This window comes from Megachile rotundata, chromosome 13 (genome assembly GCF_050947335.1).
Source record: "Megachile rotundata isolate GNS110a chromosome 13, iyMegRotu1, whole genome shotgun sequence".
In the NCBI taxonomy this organism is placed as follows: Eukaryota; Metazoa; Arthropoda; class Insecta; order Hymenoptera; family Megachilidae; genus Megachile; species Megachile rotundata.
In genome coordinates this window covers 10,965,353-10,984,327 of record NC_134995.1, presented here as the reverse complement: position 1 = coordinate 10,984,327, position 18,975 = coordinate 10,965,353, and the positions used below count along the sequence as shown (strand labels likewise).

At 34.8% G+C, this 18,975-nt stretch overlaps 3 protein-coding genes and 1 long non-coding RNA gene across 14 annotated transcripts; 2 read left to right on the top strand and 2 right to left on the bottom strand.

Annotated features, from left to right (window-relative positions):
* Positions 1 to 990: 990 nt before the first annotated feature.
* LOC143265645 (uncharacterized) lies at positions 991 to 5,963 on the bottom strand. Of its 4 annotated transcripts, none has more exons than XR_013040302.1 (3): positions 5,027 to 5,963; positions 3,348 to 4,946; positions 991 to 3,273 (listed from the first exon to the last, which is right to left on the bottom strand). It is a non-coding gene; the product is annotated as an uncharacterized LOC143265645 (long non-coding RNA). The 4 variants fall into 4 exon arrangements; XR_013040304.1 differs by having other exon boundaries at positions 991 to 3,539; positions 3,930 to 4,946; XR_013040305.1 differs by having other exon boundaries at positions 991 to 4,616; positions 4,705 to 4,946.
* A 139-nt stretch (positions 5,964 to 6,102) lies between these two features.
* On the top strand, positions 6,103 to 8,441 carry rtet (major facilitator superfamily domain-containing protein rtet). Its single transcript, XM_003705909.2, has 7 exons — positions 6,103 to 6,716; positions 6,814 to 7,076; positions 7,172 to 7,463; positions 7,532 to 7,752; positions 7,836 to 7,926; positions 8,030 to 8,167; positions 8,232 to 8,441. Exons 1-7 carry the CDS (start codon positions 6,497 to 6,499, stop codon positions 8,324 to 8,326), a joined length of 1,320 nt encoding a protein of 439 aa, XP_003705957.1. The 5' UTR covers positions 6,103 to 6,496; the 3' UTR covers positions 8,327 to 8,441.
* A 431-nt stretch (positions 8,442 to 8,872) lies between these two features.
* Positions 8,873 to 14,759, top strand: Stat92E (Signal transducer and transcription activator Stat92E). 8 transcript variants are annotated; one of them, XM_076538875.1, is made up of 9 exons: positions 8,873 to 9,133; positions 9,681 to 9,825; positions 9,896 to 10,052; positions 10,129 to 10,475; positions 10,560 to 10,703; positions 10,777 to 11,918; positions 12,014 to 12,169; positions 12,257 to 12,491; positions 13,947 to 14,759. In XM_076538875.1, the coding sequence occupies exons 2-9, from the start codon at positions 9,698 to 9,700 to the stop codon at positions 14,035 to 14,037; spliced, it is 2,400 nt and encodes a 799-aa protein (XP_076394990.1). In that variant the 5' UTR covers positions 8,873 to 9,133; positions 9,681 to 9,697; the 3' UTR covers positions 14,038 to 14,759. The 8 variants fall into 8 exon arrangements, with proteins under 8 accessions (XP_076394990.1, XP_012146902.1, XP_012146903.1 ...); XM_012291512.2 differs by having other exon boundaries at positions 13,738 to 14,759; XM_003705851.3 differs by having other exon boundaries at positions 8,875 to 9,133; positions 14,523 to 14,759.
* A 1,982-nt stretch (positions 14,760 to 16,741) lies between these two features.
* LOC105663346 (uncharacterized) lies at positions 16,742 to 18,968 on the bottom strand. Its single transcript, XM_012291627.2, has 6 exons — positions 18,753 to 18,968; positions 18,393 to 18,670; positions 18,007 to 18,327; positions 17,691 to 17,946; positions 17,341 to 17,612; positions 16,742 to 17,278 (listed from the first exon to the last, which is right to left on the bottom strand). Exons 1-6 carry the CDS (start codon positions 18,828 to 18,830, stop codon positions 16,996 to 16,998), a joined length of 1,488 nt encoding a protein of 495 aa, XP_012147017.1. The 5' UTR covers positions 18,831 to 18,968; the 3' UTR covers positions 16,742 to 16,995.
* Positions 18,969 to 18,975: the final 7 nt, after the last annotated feature.

Below are 18,975 nucleotides of genomic sequence, written 5' to 3'. Positions count from 1 at the left end.
TACATGTACATGTATATACGCTCGTACATGAAGTGTACCCTTTGGCATATTACAAAGAATTGAATAAAGTTTATAAGGAAGCCAAAACCAGTCCGCGAAGCGAAGCAGTCCTCTCGCCGTGAGAATAAGCGTGCGCCTAAACGTGTTGCAACGTGGTTGTGTATACGTACACGTACGTATTCTATATGATGCGTACGTAGGGAAGAAGCCAGGTGTTTTATTTCAAACCGTGGGACTCTTAAAAGGGGATGCTTACACCACGTCTTCTACTTGAAGAATATGAATGGAAAACGAAATTCGTATTTCACCAGCCAACCGAGAGGAACTCGAACCCGACTACTTTTGTTGTATTTTCTTATTCGATCGTACGTAACGTAACCCTCGATTCTTTTTTCTCTACTGTGCTATTTCGACGATTTTCCTTTTTCCTTTTATTACTTTCTAACAACCGCAAGTTAAATAGCATTATGAGTTCTAGGTAACAATTTATTTTTATAAATAACTACAATGGTTATTTTTAAGGAATAGAGGTTATTTTCAATGCAGGAATTTAAATATAAAATGTTTTAACTGGCTCAACGTATTTTAGTAAAAAAAATTTGGCGAAAGAAGAAAGTGTTTTTGTCCCTTTTTTTTCTCGACATTTGTCTTCTTGTTTGATCTCTCTTTTAAATCTATAGACGTAAGATTTATTGACATTTAAGAATGCAGTTCACACGATACATGTTTTTGAAACAAATAGTTAAACTTCTTGTAAAAGCATTTCTAGAGATTTGCTGATCGTTTCGTTCTTTGAATTTGAAATACGAAAGATATTAACTCAAAATATTTGCATTTTTTCGTAGTGTATTGAAAAAGCGATTACCTCTATAAATATATAATAAAGAATATTTTCGACTACGACGTTAAATAAATTTAGGATGGTTATATAAAAAATATAACAATTTTGGCTAAAAACATATATATTTTATTATATTTCTTCTACAAAAAGGGAAATAATTAAATGATACAATTGTACGTACGATTATACACTTAAATAAAACTTAACATGTATGGTTTTTTACAAAATTTAAAGTCATGATTAACGAAATTTTTTTTCCATAAAAACGTCTACTTCCTAAACATTTCTTTTATTAATAATTTTACAATTAGATAACATCGCCAATATCTTTGTTCGATTTACTAAATAAAACTGATGAAAAGTCGAATGGATCCAGCAGGCCGGGACGAGTGCAATTTGATCCAACTACGACAAATTATGCCCACGTCCCAACCTGCCGACATCCATCGTTAATTTTGGCCAAATTAGTTGAACGTTGCATCCTCGTATATCCTTTGTTTATCGTTCATTTGTTTCTGCGCACTTCTCGACGAAATACAATGCATTCCGATAGGCCGGGACAAGTGCAATATTGAAAAATCGTATCAACACGAAACATTGTCACAAATCTCGGCCTATCTTCGATGCAAATCGTTGAATCTTCTTACGTTAACTTAAAATATCCTAGTAAAAAGATTTAAATGATTAAAATTTGAATCCGGGTTAATCCTTTGTTCAAAAACGTCTGTCGAGTATTAATATAAAATTACGAAAAGGATTGAATTTTATAAGTCTATGCAATTTCCCGAAAATGTTAGCGCGTTTATCTACAAAGTTTATAATACGCAGTTTTGTACAAGGTCTTTCCGATTCGGTCTTTGGATAATCAATTTCCAAATCAGAGTTTGCTTATACTAACACAATGATTGTTTAAATCATACGCAAACACAAATACGAGTTACATTACAAACATATACAATAACATAACAATTTAACGGTATTATACGTACAATCAGAAATGTATCATATTTCGATCAGGTTACAAACGGTCGTGTGCTAACATTGTTGTCTACACGAGTTCGAATCTATTGTTCCGTACGCGAATTTTATGTACAATCGGTACAATTGAAAATAAAATAAAACACTAATAAAACAACGATACTTTAACGTTGCCGAGAAAAAATATTATCATGCTTCAATTAACTCTCACGCAAGTACGCATGTATCTACGACGCACATTCGATCAAACGGTTCGGTAACTATGATTTTCGACAGACTGTTTTCTTCTTCTCCGCTTCGATGTTTACGAACACAATGTCAAAAGAACGAGCAAATTATGTGTTATCATAAACTTTATGCAACGATTTCGTCGATCGTTACAATACTATCGCGCACGCGGACACGTTTCGACGAAAGCACGTTACCGGTGTACACCCTAACCCCAAATCAAAACGAATGACGTCTTTCGCCGGTTGCCAATATCCCGCGTCTCTCGATTCTGCCCTCTCTCTTCTTCCCTCTCTCTTCTTCTTTCGTTGCGTTGAAAATCGCAAAAAACAAACGATTTGAATTTCTTGTTCACTGCACAACACTCTCGATAGGATACCGTGTAAGTACTTATGTGTGTCACGGCGCGATTTACGATGTAACAGCGTGACAAGGTAGACGACGTAGACAACGAAGATGACGAAGACAACGACAACGGCTGTAACAACTGCAGGAATCGTAACGATGCGACGAGAACTTGAGAAGTCGTTGTTTCGTTAAATTCGTACTTTTCAGGAAAGATGTATCCGCCGAGGCCGAGGAGAAGCCCGAAAGACACCGCACTTCTCTCGCAGAGAGTTCTGGACAAACTGCTGCCCGTGACCAGGTGTCTCCTCTCTTTATTCCTTTTGGGTCCCAAGAACATGAAAGCCCCCGGCTATATAGGTACCCCTTAGGGCCAATGGTGGGGGCTTATTCTTATTTAACAGCAACGAAGCAGGAATACCAGCAACAACCAACTTCGAAACCTCCCTCTTTTTTCCTTTTCATCCTTTTTTTCTATCTTTCTCTGTCAACTTCTACCTTCGATTCTTCCAACATCCTCCTATCCCCTCGCCTTTCTCTCTTTCTTTATACTTTTCTCATCCCCTCTATTGCTCTCTCCCTTTCTTTCTGCTCATCTCTTCTTTTCATGCGAGTACCCCTTCTTTCTTTCCATCTATCCTTCGCTCTTTCTTCGTCCTTCGCCTTGCAGCGCTTTACGGTGCAAATCCACCGGTAAAGCCCGCCAAAATTGTATCAGCTGTCCTGAATTTTGCTCCGCCTGTCAAGTACGTGACGTATATCGCTCTTCTTTTTCATCCATCTCTTTGTCAGGTAGGTATCCCATGGGAGAAAAAAGGGTCAGTCGAATCTTACAATGGTAAAGCTATTACAATTTATGCAGTGACGCTTTTTAGATTCATCTAGAACATCGTTTCGAAAATATCGTTTTGAAGTTTATGTTTGACATATACTTCAAAGATTCTGTATAACTTACTTTTAAGCGAAACGAACCACTTGCTGTGCGTACTGTTTTCGAAAACATCTTTCGTCCGATCAGGGCGTAGAACGTTAAAAATGATCATTTGAATACGAATGTATAGATTTTAATATCTTTTACTATCCGTGTAACCGTTTCTTTGATCGTGAAGCGAATGAATTTTCTGTACTCCTCGCACTTTACCTAAAACTATAACGTCGCATTAACGTCGAAATCGTTTTCTGTTTACCAACGAATTCTGTTAAAATTTTGCATAGATAACTCGACACACAAAAATCTTTTTAATTTCTTAACGAACCATTATTTATAACATTATACCATAAAGATTGAATAGTATTTAGAATCAATTTTATGTATAATCAATTTTCACGATATGTGTACGATTTATTGCAAGATTACTTCCATTTAAATCGAATACAACTACTAAATCCTTTTGTTTTCAGACAGATTCATTTTGACTGTATTGTTCACGCTTATCGTAATTGAATAGTCGCGCGTTAAATTTAGCATTATTTCTACGAATAGTGCAGGAAAGATAAACATGGTCGAGTCATCGTGACTTATCAAACAAGATGTTACCTTAATGCTACTTTTTCATTGAATCTGACACGCATACGCAAAAGAAGAAAGGAAATTGTAAAGAGGGAGTGATTGAGAACCACTTGTAGGAGGACAGCTGCCGTTGCGAGCGCATCTGCTGTCGGTTGCGCGGGCACGCGCGCTTACATATCCTTATTTCTACGTTGGTACATACTATACACTCTATATAGATGTACGCGGGTCGAACGCATACGGTACTCCTCCTGTTCTCCTTATTTCCACCATATTATTCCGTCCTTTTTTCGCCAATCCTTTCATTTTTCCTTTCCTTCCATATTTTTGTCCGAACATTCGCCCCTCTCTCCTCGCGCCTTTCCTTCTGCTGTACCTCCGTTCTTCTTCGTTTCGTTCGCCCGTTCGTTTCTTCCTTCCTTCCTTCGTTCGTTCGGTTGCTCGTTGGTTTCTTTTTTCTCACCCCTCGAACTGCGACATCGGAGCATTCGAATCCCGTTTTCAATATACCTTCTAGCAAACGTGTCTTCTTGTTGTATTGGGGGTTGACGGACCGTCATCTTCCCTTTAATACCGACCACGGTGAGGATTTATAGTCCGTGAGAGAGAGGGTCTACTTGTGTTTATGGCATATACGATGGTTGTCTGATTTCGAAAACCTCGTACACCTAGTTCATAATACCTATACAGGGCTTGTGCTAGCAGCAGGCTTTTCTACGATATATACGTAGCGGTATACGATGCAGCTTGCCAGCCGGTCAAATTTTCTTTGTTCTCATTGTTCACAAAATTTTCACTATACCTTTACGATGGTTATGCTTCCCAGAAAATTGTTCAGTTTCCCTACCGAGGGATTTTTCCATCTGTCAGCCTTGTTTCGCATTCGTTTTCTTTCCTTTTCCTCTCTTGTTCGTTCTTACGAACACCCTCGCGGGATTGTAAGTTCAGGTCCTTTGTCCCTTTGCATACCTGCTCTCGTTGAAACGAACTAACGTGATAGCAATCGCCCGATTCGCATAGACTTCTTCTAAAATTTACCTATTTCTAAACGATAAACGAAAATTAAACAAAATATACTACGTTTTAATACGTTTACGTTTTTTGTATTTTATTTTAAAACTTACCGACGACAGATTGTTATCTCTTGTGTCACTGACTGACTACAAGTAATTAAATATAAATTATTTTGTTCGTTTACCTTTTTATGTACTATATAGGTTAACGTCAGTAGTAATTCATAATGGAATCCGTAAAAGGACATGACCTTTTCTCTATAGTTTTGTTTTTGTTATCTTATCGAAGCAAGAAAAGTCTTCGAGTACATCGACGCATGCAAAAATGGCATTAACGTGCCGCGTGTGTTTCACGCTGCAAGGCCCAGATGGTAAGCGTCGAATCCCTTGGTTAAATTTTAACCACTGCTGCTTTTCAGACCACCTGTTCTATGCGTAGATCCAAGCTATTCGTATATAAAATTTCAAGATTACGAAAAAATCTACGCTAATAATCATAATTATAAAACAAAAGAAGCTGTAAATAGAATTTCATGAAATTTCCATGTTTACGTTAGACAGATTGCGACTGATATGTTTCTAAAACTATCAAATATCAGTCTAGTCGTATTTATACAATAAAAAACACTTTTACCATTTGTAACGATAAATCAGAGAGTATATGTACGTATACGTATAACGTACGTACTATGTATTGGCAAACGATCGTTCTAAACGACGTTACACTTTGGGACGGGTTTCAAAAGATCTTTGTTCGCGTTGAGGAAGTGGATCCCTGATCGAATTCAAATGTGTTCGTGCCTCATGTATACAAATACTTTATGTCGTGTGCAACAACCGGAAGTTGAACATACATAATGTTTCTAGGTGCGCCTGTTGTGCTATTTTTCGCTTCACTGACAAATAGAAACAATGTAACGATTAAACATGATTTAATGAATGTTTACGTTAAGGTTTTTATGTGGAATTAATGTATTTATTCGATTTTAAAAAGTAAACGACCTATATTTTTTTATACGTATTAACTTACCATTTTCCGATGATTTTATTGACGAATATTTTTTTAAAGGAATTGTGGTAAAGTTCAATGTAATAAAAATATTAAATATTAAAGAAACACTTAAATTATGTTACAAATTACAAATATAATTCTTTTCTTTTCAAATGAGTTTGTAATAATGAAACGGTGTATTGATAGTAAAATAGATTTCTGTCTTATTGATTGTAGGAATAGTCGGTAAGAATTACACACACGTGTAACCATAAAATATACGTACACATAAAGAAAAGTAGGCCATATGCCACAGACGCTGTGACTATACCCTTTCACTTTTAGGAACTACTTCTCTAAATTGCTTATGATGACAAAAGTAGAAAGCATTTCGTTTAAGTTACCTGCATCTCCAAAAGAATTGTTATTAATCTATTTGTTCCAAGTATCAAAGTGAAATATTTCAAATATTATGCAATTGATTGAAATTAAATGGTTTATTTAAAGCGCCACATTTTATATTTTGAACTGAAATATTTCTCAAAAGTTTGATATTTTCGTAGTAAATTCGTTTTTTTCTTTGTAACACGATGGCCAAGATAAAAGATAATACCGTTCAGGTAGTATTTATTTCCTTACTTCTGGATCTTTTGGCATTTACTATGATATTACCATTGCTACCAGCTTTATTAGATTATTATAAGGAAATAGAAAATGATCAAAGTATGTATTTTAAAATTTTACATTACATACAAAATACAAGGAAATTTTTTTATGCACCTGACAAAGTCAGCACAGTACTTTATGGAGGTTAATATATTTATTTTCTTGTTCATTATTCAAAATATCAGTATATTAATAAATATAAATAAATAAAACCAACGTAAATATATAATTTAATTTGTAGGTTTTCTTGGATCTATGTATTCCTTTTTACAATTTTTGGGGTCACCAATTGTAGGAGCACTATCAGATATATATGGAAGAAAACCATTGATGATGTTTTGTTTAATAGGCATTACAATGTCTTATTTATTATGGGCACTTTCATTTAACTTTACTATATTTGTGTTAGCAAGATTTGTTGGTGGTATTAGTAAAGGAAATGTTAGTTTATCAATGGCTATTATCAGTGATGTTACGTCACCAAAAACACGAGGAAAAGCAATGGTAAACCTGAATATGAATTAAGTACAAGAAAAAATGCAATTGAAGATAAAAATATAAGTGATAATTCAAATAATTAAATTCTTTTTGTCTTCTAGGCACTTGTTGGTATAGCTTTTTCAATAGGTTTTGTTGTGGGTCCAATGATAGGAGCATTTTTTGCATGGATTTCAAGCAATAACAGAGAAGGAGCTTGGTATATAATACCTGCTATATTTGCTCTTTTTCTAGCAATAAGTGATTTATGTTTTGTTATTTGCAATTTAAGAGAGTCTTTACCATTGGAACGTAGAGCAAAGAGTCTAATATCTGGTGTATCTGGAATTGTTACTTATATTAATCCTATAGATTTGTTCCAATTTAATGGAGTATCCGGTATAAATTCACAAGGTGAAATTTCTTCAAATTACTAAATTATGAATATTATAAAGGAATTACAAATATATAAATAATTTCAGACAAAAAGAACTTAAAAACACTGGGTTATGCATATTTTATGTATTTATTCATCTATAGTGGGTTGGAATTTACCTTAACTTTCTTAACTCATTATTTGTTTGAATTTACAAGCATGCAACAAGGATGGATGTTTCTGGGAATTGGATTAGTTATGGCAATTTTACAAGGAAGTTGGGTACGAACAATTCCATCTAATAAAACAAAGTCTGCTGTAGAATTGGTAAATATTGTTAATGTTTAATATAAGTATTTATGTCTTTGTTGACTTCTTTTGAAGAAATCAGGTGTAATTTTATATTTTAGGGCTTATGGCTGACAGTTCCAGCATTTGTTTGCGTAGGTTTGGCCACTGATATATTAATGTTATCTATTGGATTACTTCTATTTGCAATTTGTGAGTGCATCAAAATATATATATACATATTTATAAGCCACATACAATGTATGAAAGGAAAAAATATTTAACATTTCTGTTTGTTTGTTAATCTGTCTTACAGCAACTGCCATGGTTGTTACTTGTATGATGACACTTGTTACACGTATTGGACCTGATTATCAAAAGGGCACAATAACTGGAGTTTTCCGTTCTTTGGGAGCATTAGCTCGAGCTTGTGGACCTATTGTTGCTTCTATAGGTAAGTGCAATGTAAGTAATTATTTATTTAAAGTGCTGTATCGAGAGAAGTATTTTTATTTCAGCTTTTTGGTGCATTGGTAGTAAAACTACATATCTCATTGGAGCTGTACTTCTTATATTTCCACCTGTTATTCTTCAAAGGATAAAATTGCCTTAAGTAACAGTATTTATATATGTATTTGCATTTTTAAATTTCAAACGAAGAGACTTTTACCAAGATTTTTGATGTACTTTATAAGTATTTAAAAAAGTATTTTTATATATTTATCATATTGCTTACTGTATTATGTTTTGATAATGCGTTTTAAACTTTCTATACAGTTGTATAGTTATTTTTCTACTTATACATCCATTTTTTACAAAAACATTTAAAGTAATATATACAATATACATTCACAAATGAATGTTTCTGACTGTATCATAAATGAATATCTATGTAAATAGATAATTATACATTATGTCAAGTAATTTATACAAAAATTTGAGAAAAATAACAAATGTTATGTAATGATTAAAATAAAAATGATGAAGTGATAACAAGGGTTGTTAAGCTTAAAGATATATATAAGTACATGTGTAATACATTTACAATTTCTCTCCATTTGCTACGTTCCTGAGGAAATCATGAATTCACGCAAGCGTGATTGGATACTTGGTCATGTGACGTACCCTCTCCCCTTGGAATCGCGCCATTTACGGTAAGAAATTCCCGGAATTCCTCGTTCGCGGCACTTCGTCGTTGTCCGCGTTGATGAGAATACAGTGAAGGGGGAAAGTTATTGATGAGATTCGCGCGTGTGACCGGTCGCCGTAATCATTACGTTTACGATTATTGCGCGGTGGAGTTTGTTTGATCGGTTCAAAGGTTACATCCTGAACAATTGAGCCAAACTGAAAGAAACAAGTAACAGAATATTACATTACTAAAGAGTCCTAGTTGCTTTTGTCTTCGGACTAGCAGCAGGTGAGTGCAACCAATTCTTGAAGAGAATATCTTTTGCTTTTGCCCCTCCCGCTTATCTATTTACGCGTTACTGCGATACGTCACGTTCTCTTATTTCTAAACTTCAATGTCATGTTCCTTGTATTAAATTTGATCGAACAATTTAATTATCGGTATAATAATTTCTTGAATTTATGTCGATTTTTCCAATAATAGTAGATAGTAATAGATATCTATAATTCCTGTATCGTTTATTTAGGTTTCGGAAGTCTGTGTCCATTTTTGAAACATGCATGCCTTGTACCGACTTTATTAATTTTTTTTATGTAGTTGATAAATATTGTATTTATACGTTCTGTCGAAACATCAATAATACCTTATAGTGAATATGTTTCCTCATTTATGAAATATATGCATATAAAAGTAAGAAATAGGTTTGGAGCACATTGTCCATTTATGGTTACAGTAATTGATTATGAACTTAAGGACTGTTAATGCTTTCAGTAGAAGTATTGTAAATTGATTGGAAATGGCATTGTCTAATAAATAACTTCGTAATTTATTTAAGGTATAATAGATATCACAATGTCATTGTGGGCAAAAGCACAGCAATTGCCACAAGATGCATTGCAGCAAGTGCGTTCAGTGTACGGAGAACACTTCCCAATTGAGGTTCGACATTTTTTGTCTTCTTGGATAGAAGAAAAAATGTGGTAAGCTATTGTGCATAAATATTTATTTATTATATATGAATATCATTATTTATTAATAATTATATTATAGGACTGACATAGAACCTGATAATCCACAGTATGAACAGTACACTGCTAATCTTGTTAGATCTTTAATACAAGAGTTAGAAACAAAAGCAGCTTCGTTGAATACAGATGATATGTTTCTGACGAAAATTAAGTTGATGGAAGTTGCCAAAAGTTTTCGTGTAAGTTCTATAATAAAGTGCTGACAAGTAATCTATATTATATAATTTGTTCATATTCTCTTTCTTTTTAATACAGCAAAGATATTCTCATAATCCAGCAGCACTATTTAGAATAATTAGACATTGTCTAGGCACAGAAATGAAATTAGTAGCTCAATTGGAGAATTTAGGTGGTGCTTTAATGACAATGGCAGGCGGAAAAGTAGGACTGATTAGTGACGCGGTTGCTGAAATAGCACAGCACGTTGAATCATTGCGGCACAGAACACAGGAAACTGGAGAAGATTTACGGAAAATGGAACAAGAACAAGAAGCATTTGCAATTAGTTACCATGAATGCACTAAATTAAATGCACATCTTCAACATCTTGCAACACAGCCACAAAACCAACCAAACTTAGATTTGGAAAAAAAGATTAGAAGGTAAGCTTATCTTTGATTAAATAATTAAAAATTAATTTGGTGATTTAATTCGAACAATATAAAAACAAAAAATAATTACTATAGACAAAAGGAACAACAAGAGCAATTATTGAATCATAAGATAGCTGGCTTGATGCAATTACGGTTGACATTAGCAGATAAACTAAAGGACACTATTACAAGATTGAATAGTTTACAATCCAGAGTTTTAGATGATGAACTTATTAGGTAAAAATTTGTTCTGCTTCACCTTTTGTTTTAATTAATTTTACACACATATTGAAAGAAAAATATTCTGTAGGTGGAAAAGGGATCAACAATTAGCAGGAAATGGTGCACCATTTAATAGTAATTTAGATTCAATTCAAGAATGGTGTGAAAGTCTAGCAGAATTAATATGGCTTAACCGTCAACAGATTAAAGAAGCAGAACATCTGAAACAAAAGTTTGCATTGGAACCACCTGGCATGCAAGATATTCTTCCTACATTAAATTCACAGATTACCCAACTTCTCAGCTCATTAGTTACAAGTACATTTATTATAGAGAAGCAACCACCACAAGTGATGAAGACCAATACTCGTTTTACGAGTACGGTGCGTCTACTTGTAGGTGGAAAATTGAATGTTCACATGACTCCTCCACAAGTAAAAGTGAGCATTATTAGTGAAGCTCAAGCAAATGCTTTATTAAAGAGCGATAAAATGGCAAAAAATGGAGAGGCTAGTGGTGAAATTTTAAACAACACAGGAACAATGGAATACCATCAGGCCACAAGACAGCTATCTGTAAGCTTTCGTAATATGCAGCTAAAAAAAATAAAAAGGGCGGAGAAAAAGGGAACTGAATCTGTGATGGATGAAAAATTCTCGCTTCTTTTTCAATCACAATTTAGCGTTGGAGGTGGTGAATTAGTATTTCAGGTTTGGACATTGAGCTTGCCAGTTGTAGTAATTGTACATGGAAACCAAGAACCACACGCCTGGGCTACGGTTACATGGGATAACGCATTCGCTGAACCAGGAAGAGTACCATTCGCAGTACCTGACAAAGTCCCATGGGGTCAAGTAGCCGAAGCATTAAACGTTAAATTTAGATCAGCAACCGGTCGTTCATTAACAGAAGATAATCTCCGGTTTCTTGCGGAAAAAGCATTTCGTGGTGGAATTGCTAATGGACAAGATTATTCTAGTTTACTCTTAAGTTGGGCCCAATTTTGTAAAGAACCATTACCTGAGAGAAACTTTACATTTTGGGAATGGTTCTATGCCGTTATGAAATTAACTAGAGAACACTTGAGAGGACCTTGGATCGATGGTTACATATTAGGATTCGTAAGAAAGAAGCAAGCAGAGGAAATGTTAGCAAATTGTGCATCAGGAACGTTCCTAATGCGGTTCTCAGACTCTGAACTCGGTGGAGTTACCATCGCTTGGGTTGGAGGTAATTCTTACATATTTAATATTTTATTTTGCGTTTAACTTACATTCGATCGATTTTGTTTTGTTTTGTCTTTTAACATATTAAATATTTTGCAGATCAAACGGAAGTCTTTATGTTACAACCCTTCACAAGCAAAGACTTTGCAATTCGCAGTTTAGCAGACCGTGTATCAGATTTACAACATTTACTTTACCTTTATCCGGATTTATCAAAAGATCAAGCATTTTCCAAATATTATACACCATTTACAGGTAAATATTTTATTTTCATGTTCCATGTTTGCTCGTTTTTTGATGATGCTTTTGAGTATAAATTATGTACAATACATTTTGTCGTAGAAAATCAATCTACGTCGACAAATGGATATGTAAAACCTTTGTTAGTAACGCACGTACCTGGTTGGGGTGGACCGGGTGTTGGTGGTCAAACACCATCGCATTCTTCTGTTGTCGGGGTAGGGAGTAGTGGTCAAAGTGGTCCGGGTGGTAGTTATCCTGCAACCCCATCAACTATGTTTCAAGCGCACAGTCCTGATCCGTCCGTAACACGCGACACTCCATCGGTGGCTTCCAGGTCAGTCCCCTGGATCTAAAGTATCAATCATTTCTTTTACTCTTAATAAAATAGGCTGCCATAGTTATTTTATATAAGATGTGCAAAGATTCTTTCGACTTTCCTATAATGCATTTAAACGTTAATAAAGTATACTTAAAATTCGAGCCTGAACATTTAAAATTAATAACTATATCGTAATTCCGGTGACTGTGTTATAAGACTACTATACCATCTTGTCAGTACTGTCATATCAATACTGTGGATAATAAGTTTTCGCAAAAAAAAAAGGAAAAAAGAAACAAAAACATTCCTACAATGAATATATACTTTGCATGTCTTTTACATCTGATCTGTGCACATAATGTCAGTATTGTTTTTTATGTTCTGCTTTTGCGAACGTTTAGCAAATATTATAGTTTGCAATGATATTGTAGTTTGGTATTTTGTAAACTTTTCTTACGGAATTTTGAAGTTTTTATACTACTGTATGGTGAAATGAAAGTATCAGTAATGTTAAGTTGTATTTGTGCCTGTAATTAAGAAAATTATACATGTCGGAGAGTACTGGATGTCTAAAGACAATTTTTGTGAAATCGTGTAACAATGAAAATGTATGTGTATACATATATACCGCGTATACTTCAGCAAGTATACGAAACTTATCGAATAACTAGTCTTTCACTTTTTTTTTCTTTCGTGATTAATTTCACTTTTATTAGTCTCCGTATCACCCAGCACTCTGTTCCGATATGATAATTCGTTTCTTATTGATAAGTATACGTTTAGTATTAAGTGGCATCGTTAAAGGAACACGATGTATTCTATAATGCCATCATTTAATATCCAAAGTCCTCCGGATGAAAATCTTGTATACTAGCTATACAGGAAAAAGATGTTCTTAGTGAAAATTGATAAATAATGCGTATTGTTATGCATTTGATGGTGCTATATTATAGCGTAGCTGAATAATACGTTAAATTCGATTAAAAATTGCTTAAAAAGCAAATTATGTGTAATAAAATCCGTCCAGCGGATATAGTAGATAAATGGAGGATTTTTGGATCTGAGGAGCAACACTTTTTAGCCGTTGATAATGTTTTCGATGTTTGCCTTTCCTTTTTCTCTTTCGATGTTTCTTTTATAATTGACAATACATAGTTTGTAACACGAACAGCGAGTAACAACCAGAGGTTAGTTAAGAAATAATAGTTTGTACTATCTTCTCAGACTGCCAAATTTTTTATGTCTTTTTTTATGTCTTTAGAAAGAGAAACGGCTTATCCATGGCATTAAAAAAAATTGATTATCAAAAGCTTATACTACATTCGTAGTATTGTGTATGTATATTTATATACGTGTGTGAGTACGTACGTACGTATATCTTGTTACACGTGAGTTCGTACGAAAAAAAAGAAGTAAGATATCAATAAGTGAACAAAACTAAATCATAATGCAAGTTTGCGCATGTGCAAGGTACTGCTTAACAAACGAGATTCCAAGAAACGGAAGGCAAAGGCCTGGAGCAAGCCGGTACAACCACAACAACGGAATATTAAATGCTTAAATGCAACTGCTGATCAAAGACGCAGCTCCAATCACGATGCATTGTAATTACATAGTTCAATTACTGGCAATGTAGATACTCTAAAGGTTTTGTTACGAGACGGTGGCAATAGAATCGTTCCGGGAATACAAGTACATATAAATACGCGAGTATGTGTACATACAAGGGTTGGGCAAACGATAATGTCAAGTGACTGATAAGTTCCAGTTGGGTCGGGAAACTTTGTGGTTGTTCGTACATCCTTTGCCGTGTTGTACCGGCTAATCCGGCTGATCGGTCACACGTTTCGTCGAAACCATGTAGACGTTCTTAGACATTGAAAGTAGTACAGATGTTTTAGAGCGACATGAACAAAATTGTAAAGAAAAGAAATCGAAGAGTAAAAAAAGAATCGCATTACGGTTTCTTGTATATGTTTGGATTTAATACAAGGCCGTTGTCCATTACTATGCCAGTGATTGGGGTTGTGTTTTGATTTGTGGTAGCTACGCTCCGGGCCTTGGCCAGTCAAGCGTTGGGCGAACAAATGCGGACATGGACTATGTGGAGCTGATGGGTCACGGCGAGCTGCCCTCGATCGACGAAAATCTCAACTTGGACCACTTTAATGGCTTTAGCTTCTCCGAGTTCATACAATCGTACAACGCTAAGCCGCAATAGGTATGTCAGGCGCGATATATTTCTCTTGTACCTACGTGTCGATTAAACGTCTCTTAACATCACTTTCATCTACTTTTTATATTGTACGTATGTTATTCGGCGGACGTAATCCGTGTTTTAGATTGCTGTTTTTAAGAGGGGAGGGATGTAAAAATGGTCTAATCGTCTTCAACGTTATCGTTTTATCCTTTTAACAGAGCATTACATATCTTCAATTATACCGCATAAGTGCAATATATCTAGAGAAAGTTATCTTAGTACCTTTTATGGATGATCGAATTTTAAAATTGCTGTTTACGCATTAATGTTATCCGGTTGCATATTTTATATACGGGTACGTGTAACATTAAGCATCGTCTTACGAAGAGCTTAAAACAGGTTGTTTATCTTTGTTTAAATATAATAATTCATATATGATAGTTCTTTTAAACGTTTAAATCGAATCGACTACTTCAAGCTATTATTTCGAGTTGATAATCGACGTCTAAAATTTATCTTCTTGTTTTCATTCTTGAATCCCGTGGAATGCGTTGACCCCTCTGACTCAACATTGTCGATAGAAATTTCGTTGTAAAAGAATTTTCATAATTTGCGCTCAAATTGATTAATATTTGAATAAGTTGCATAACAAGTTTTTAGAGAAAAGTTTGAATGACTAGTCGCGAAGATTAAATGTGAAAGAATGTGCAGTACTAATTAATGAAAATCCGAGCTGTGAAAGCCTTAAGAACCTTTTCAACCTTGCATAGTATCTATCAGATCATGTTCTAGTTTTAAATATATATATATATTATATATATTACATATATTATAAAGCGCTATGTTATAACACTTTTATGGAATATATAATTTTAGATTTTTGTTTTCCTTTCCTTTCTGTCATGCCGAGTTTATACGTTTAAATCGTTGCATTTCGTTAAAAGGAAAAAGAACAAAAAATTAATGTTTGATACGAAATATAAATATTGAATGTGTTGAGATGCGTGTGAGTACAAATATGAAAAAGCACATATAAACAAGTTAACTAAAATAAAGAAGCTAATTAATTTTTAGTATCGCGTGCTTTCTTTCATTTTACATTTTAGAAATGTTCACGTTTAACAGCTTCTGTTCGTGTGTATGTTTTTAATCGAAACGCGTTCGAGGATCCACCAGAACGGATGCTCTGTTGTCGGTTATTCGGAAGAAAATGCAATGCGAGAGAAGTAACGCATGGTCTAAACGTCGATCGACAATAAAATCGGTATGATGAACATACAGACAATCATTTCCGTGCAGTCATGTAAATAGGAAAATTGCAATGGACAAAGCTTTTAATTCGAACGATGGGAAAAGAAGCGAATAAAAGAGTTACAGGGTTTGTGCAATGCTACGAGTGGAAATATACACGTTGCGTGATTTGTGTGACCTAACTATGTGCCTTAAGATCTTCGAATCAATACGGTGATTATATTTTTTGAACATTCTTACGAAAATTTACACGTGTATTTTTGGTAGAATTTTTATTTGTCTCTGCGACGGTTTTCAAAGATTATATTCAATCAGAGAGTTTTTAGAATGTCAAAATTAAATATTATCTTCGGTTCGAAATGTTAGATACGTTAAACTATGTATATTTTCGCTATATTTCTTAACTCTAAGCATCAGAAAATTTCTATCGTCGAATTAAATAGATGAATATTCGTTCCCTCCCCTGTAGTTCGTCCATCATCGAAATTTATCAATTGTTACGCGTAAAGTATCGATGTATGCTAAACCTTATCCTGTATAGGATTAAGCTCGTCGTTATCTTCGTTATTCTTCTAATATAATATACCATAATAATATAGATACATATATATATTATATATATGCAACTATATATATAATGTATATATGTTTATATATGTAGCGTACATGTGTATATATATATTATATCTATACGTACGTATGCATGTGTGTGTGTATGTACGTATGCAATGAGCTAAATTTTTGGAAAGTGTACGTTAATATTGTCTATTGATCTTTTATCAAAGATTAGAGTTTATTTTATTATTGAAAACAATTTTACCGTTTGTAAAAGATATACGTTATTATTACTCTTATTCGACTTGTACACAGTAATTAATATATAAGTGTAAAATAAAATTTTGTTCGTACATCGATTTACTGAATAAAATAGGTTTCATTCAATTTTCGAATTTACTTTGCATCATCAGTGCGTTTTAATTCACCGTACTATTTAAGAATCTACTTGATCTACTTCGTCTACTTGGAGACGAAGAAATTCTATGACGAATTTCGACTCGTGAAAACACTTTAAGTCCTGCAGTCAATTTCGGCCTTCGGAGAAGCGTTTACTTGTTCCGCCAAAGGACACACGTCTTTAGTCTCTAAACAGTCGCATTCTTCCGGTATGCAAACATCTTCGTAATATCCAGGTGCAGGATAGCTAACGTGATAAATGGTATCCGAACACATGGGAGCTGTGGGTGGTTGGTATCTGCCTTTAGTTGCCCATGGCATCTCTTCCTTGCGAAGCGGTGTCCACGGTTGATAGGACAATTTACTCACAGTTTCGGAATCAATTTTGTCTTGTAATCTAAAGAAAAACAGGAACGTGGTTCTAGTATGTATAATTGAACGATTACCAAACTATTTTACCTGACGTAACGAACAACGGGTTTGAAGCTCTTAGTCATTTCAATTGCTTCGGGTTTCATGTAAGATAATTTTGCTGTTGTTTTATCCTCTATCGGTGTATCAGCGCTTCGAAGATTATTACACGGAATAACAGGATCAGGTCGTTGCGCTGCTTTAGCGTGAAAGTCGCAACGAGTAGTAGTCTCGCTCTGCATCGGACCATCTCCCGTCATTTTCTTCTGCCGTGGTAATATCGGAGCTCGTTTCTCGCTTTGAACCGCTTGATAACTTAACTAAAAACGAATCGGAAAACGATCGATTAAAAGAATGCAACAAACAAAACGCGTTGTAACGTTGCAAGAAACGCGTACTTTGGTTGTTGTATCTCCGGATATTTTCCCATCGGCTTTTGAAATACTGGGACAAGGAATAATTGGCGCTACGCGTTCGATACCATCCAGTTCTAAATAGCTCTCCTTATAAATGGTTTTCCTCTCAAATTGTCCCTCGTGTGGAAGTAAAGAAATCGTGTCAGTAGGTCGTATAGGTTTTTCCGTACATGACTCTTCGTTTTTCAAGTAGCTTTCCGAATACGTTGTCCTCCCGCACATGGCTACTTCTGGAGGGCTTTAAAAATTTTCGTTACTTTTAATTCGAATACAGACAAATATTTTTATACATATGTACTTGTAAATTGGTTTCTGTTGCCATGGATGTGTTTCTTTCTCTTCGATACAGACAGGTTGATAACTCAACTTCTGTGTAGTGTCGTGAGGTATTGGTTCGCTGGGTGGGCAGTAGATCCTCATCGGTTTAAAGTTAACCGTGGGTTCTGTGGGTCCTGGATCCACGTAAGATAATTTTGCGGTGGTATTTGCCTCCAATTTTCCTGTGCTCAAACGAATGTTTCCACATGGCACTATGGCTTTTGACTTTTCCACATGTTTCTGCGCGTAATCGTGCCTAACGGTGGTGACATTGTCCATAGGACCTGATCCAATCATCGACCTAAAAAGAACAAAATTGTTTCAATTACTTTTACTTGCTTTTTCAAATAAAATAGTAAAACGTACCTGTGTCTGGGTAAAATCGGTTTCACTTTAGGAACATGTCCTATGTGCTTGTAGCTCAAGTTGTTTGTTGTATCGCCAGAAATTTTTCCCTCGAATTTACTGAGAGCCGGAGTTGGACGAATTGGACGACACTTGCTACGACGAAATTCCTCATTATCCAAGTTCAAGTACGACAAGTGATACGTAGTATGTGTTTCGAGCAACTTCGAAGGAGGCTTATAGGTTGGCACAGGTGCGAATGATTTTGCTCGTGCCGGTTGCACGTATCTGCTTGTACACTAAATACGGGTGAAATCATTGATAGAAGAGGAGCCTTTCGATCACAGTATCGTGTCGGACTAAAAATAGATTTAACGTTACTTTAACGTTACATGGGCACGCTAATGGTTTGCGATATAAAGGTTGTTTTATTTTCGCACAGGTTTCCACTAATTCCATGTTGTTAATATTATAGTTGTAACTATTACTAGCTAAATAAACGATATAGATCCGCGATCTAAATTGAAAAGTGTTGCGATATAAAATACAACGATATAAAAGAATAAAATCGTAAATGTCAACTTTTGTTACATGTTGCGATTCG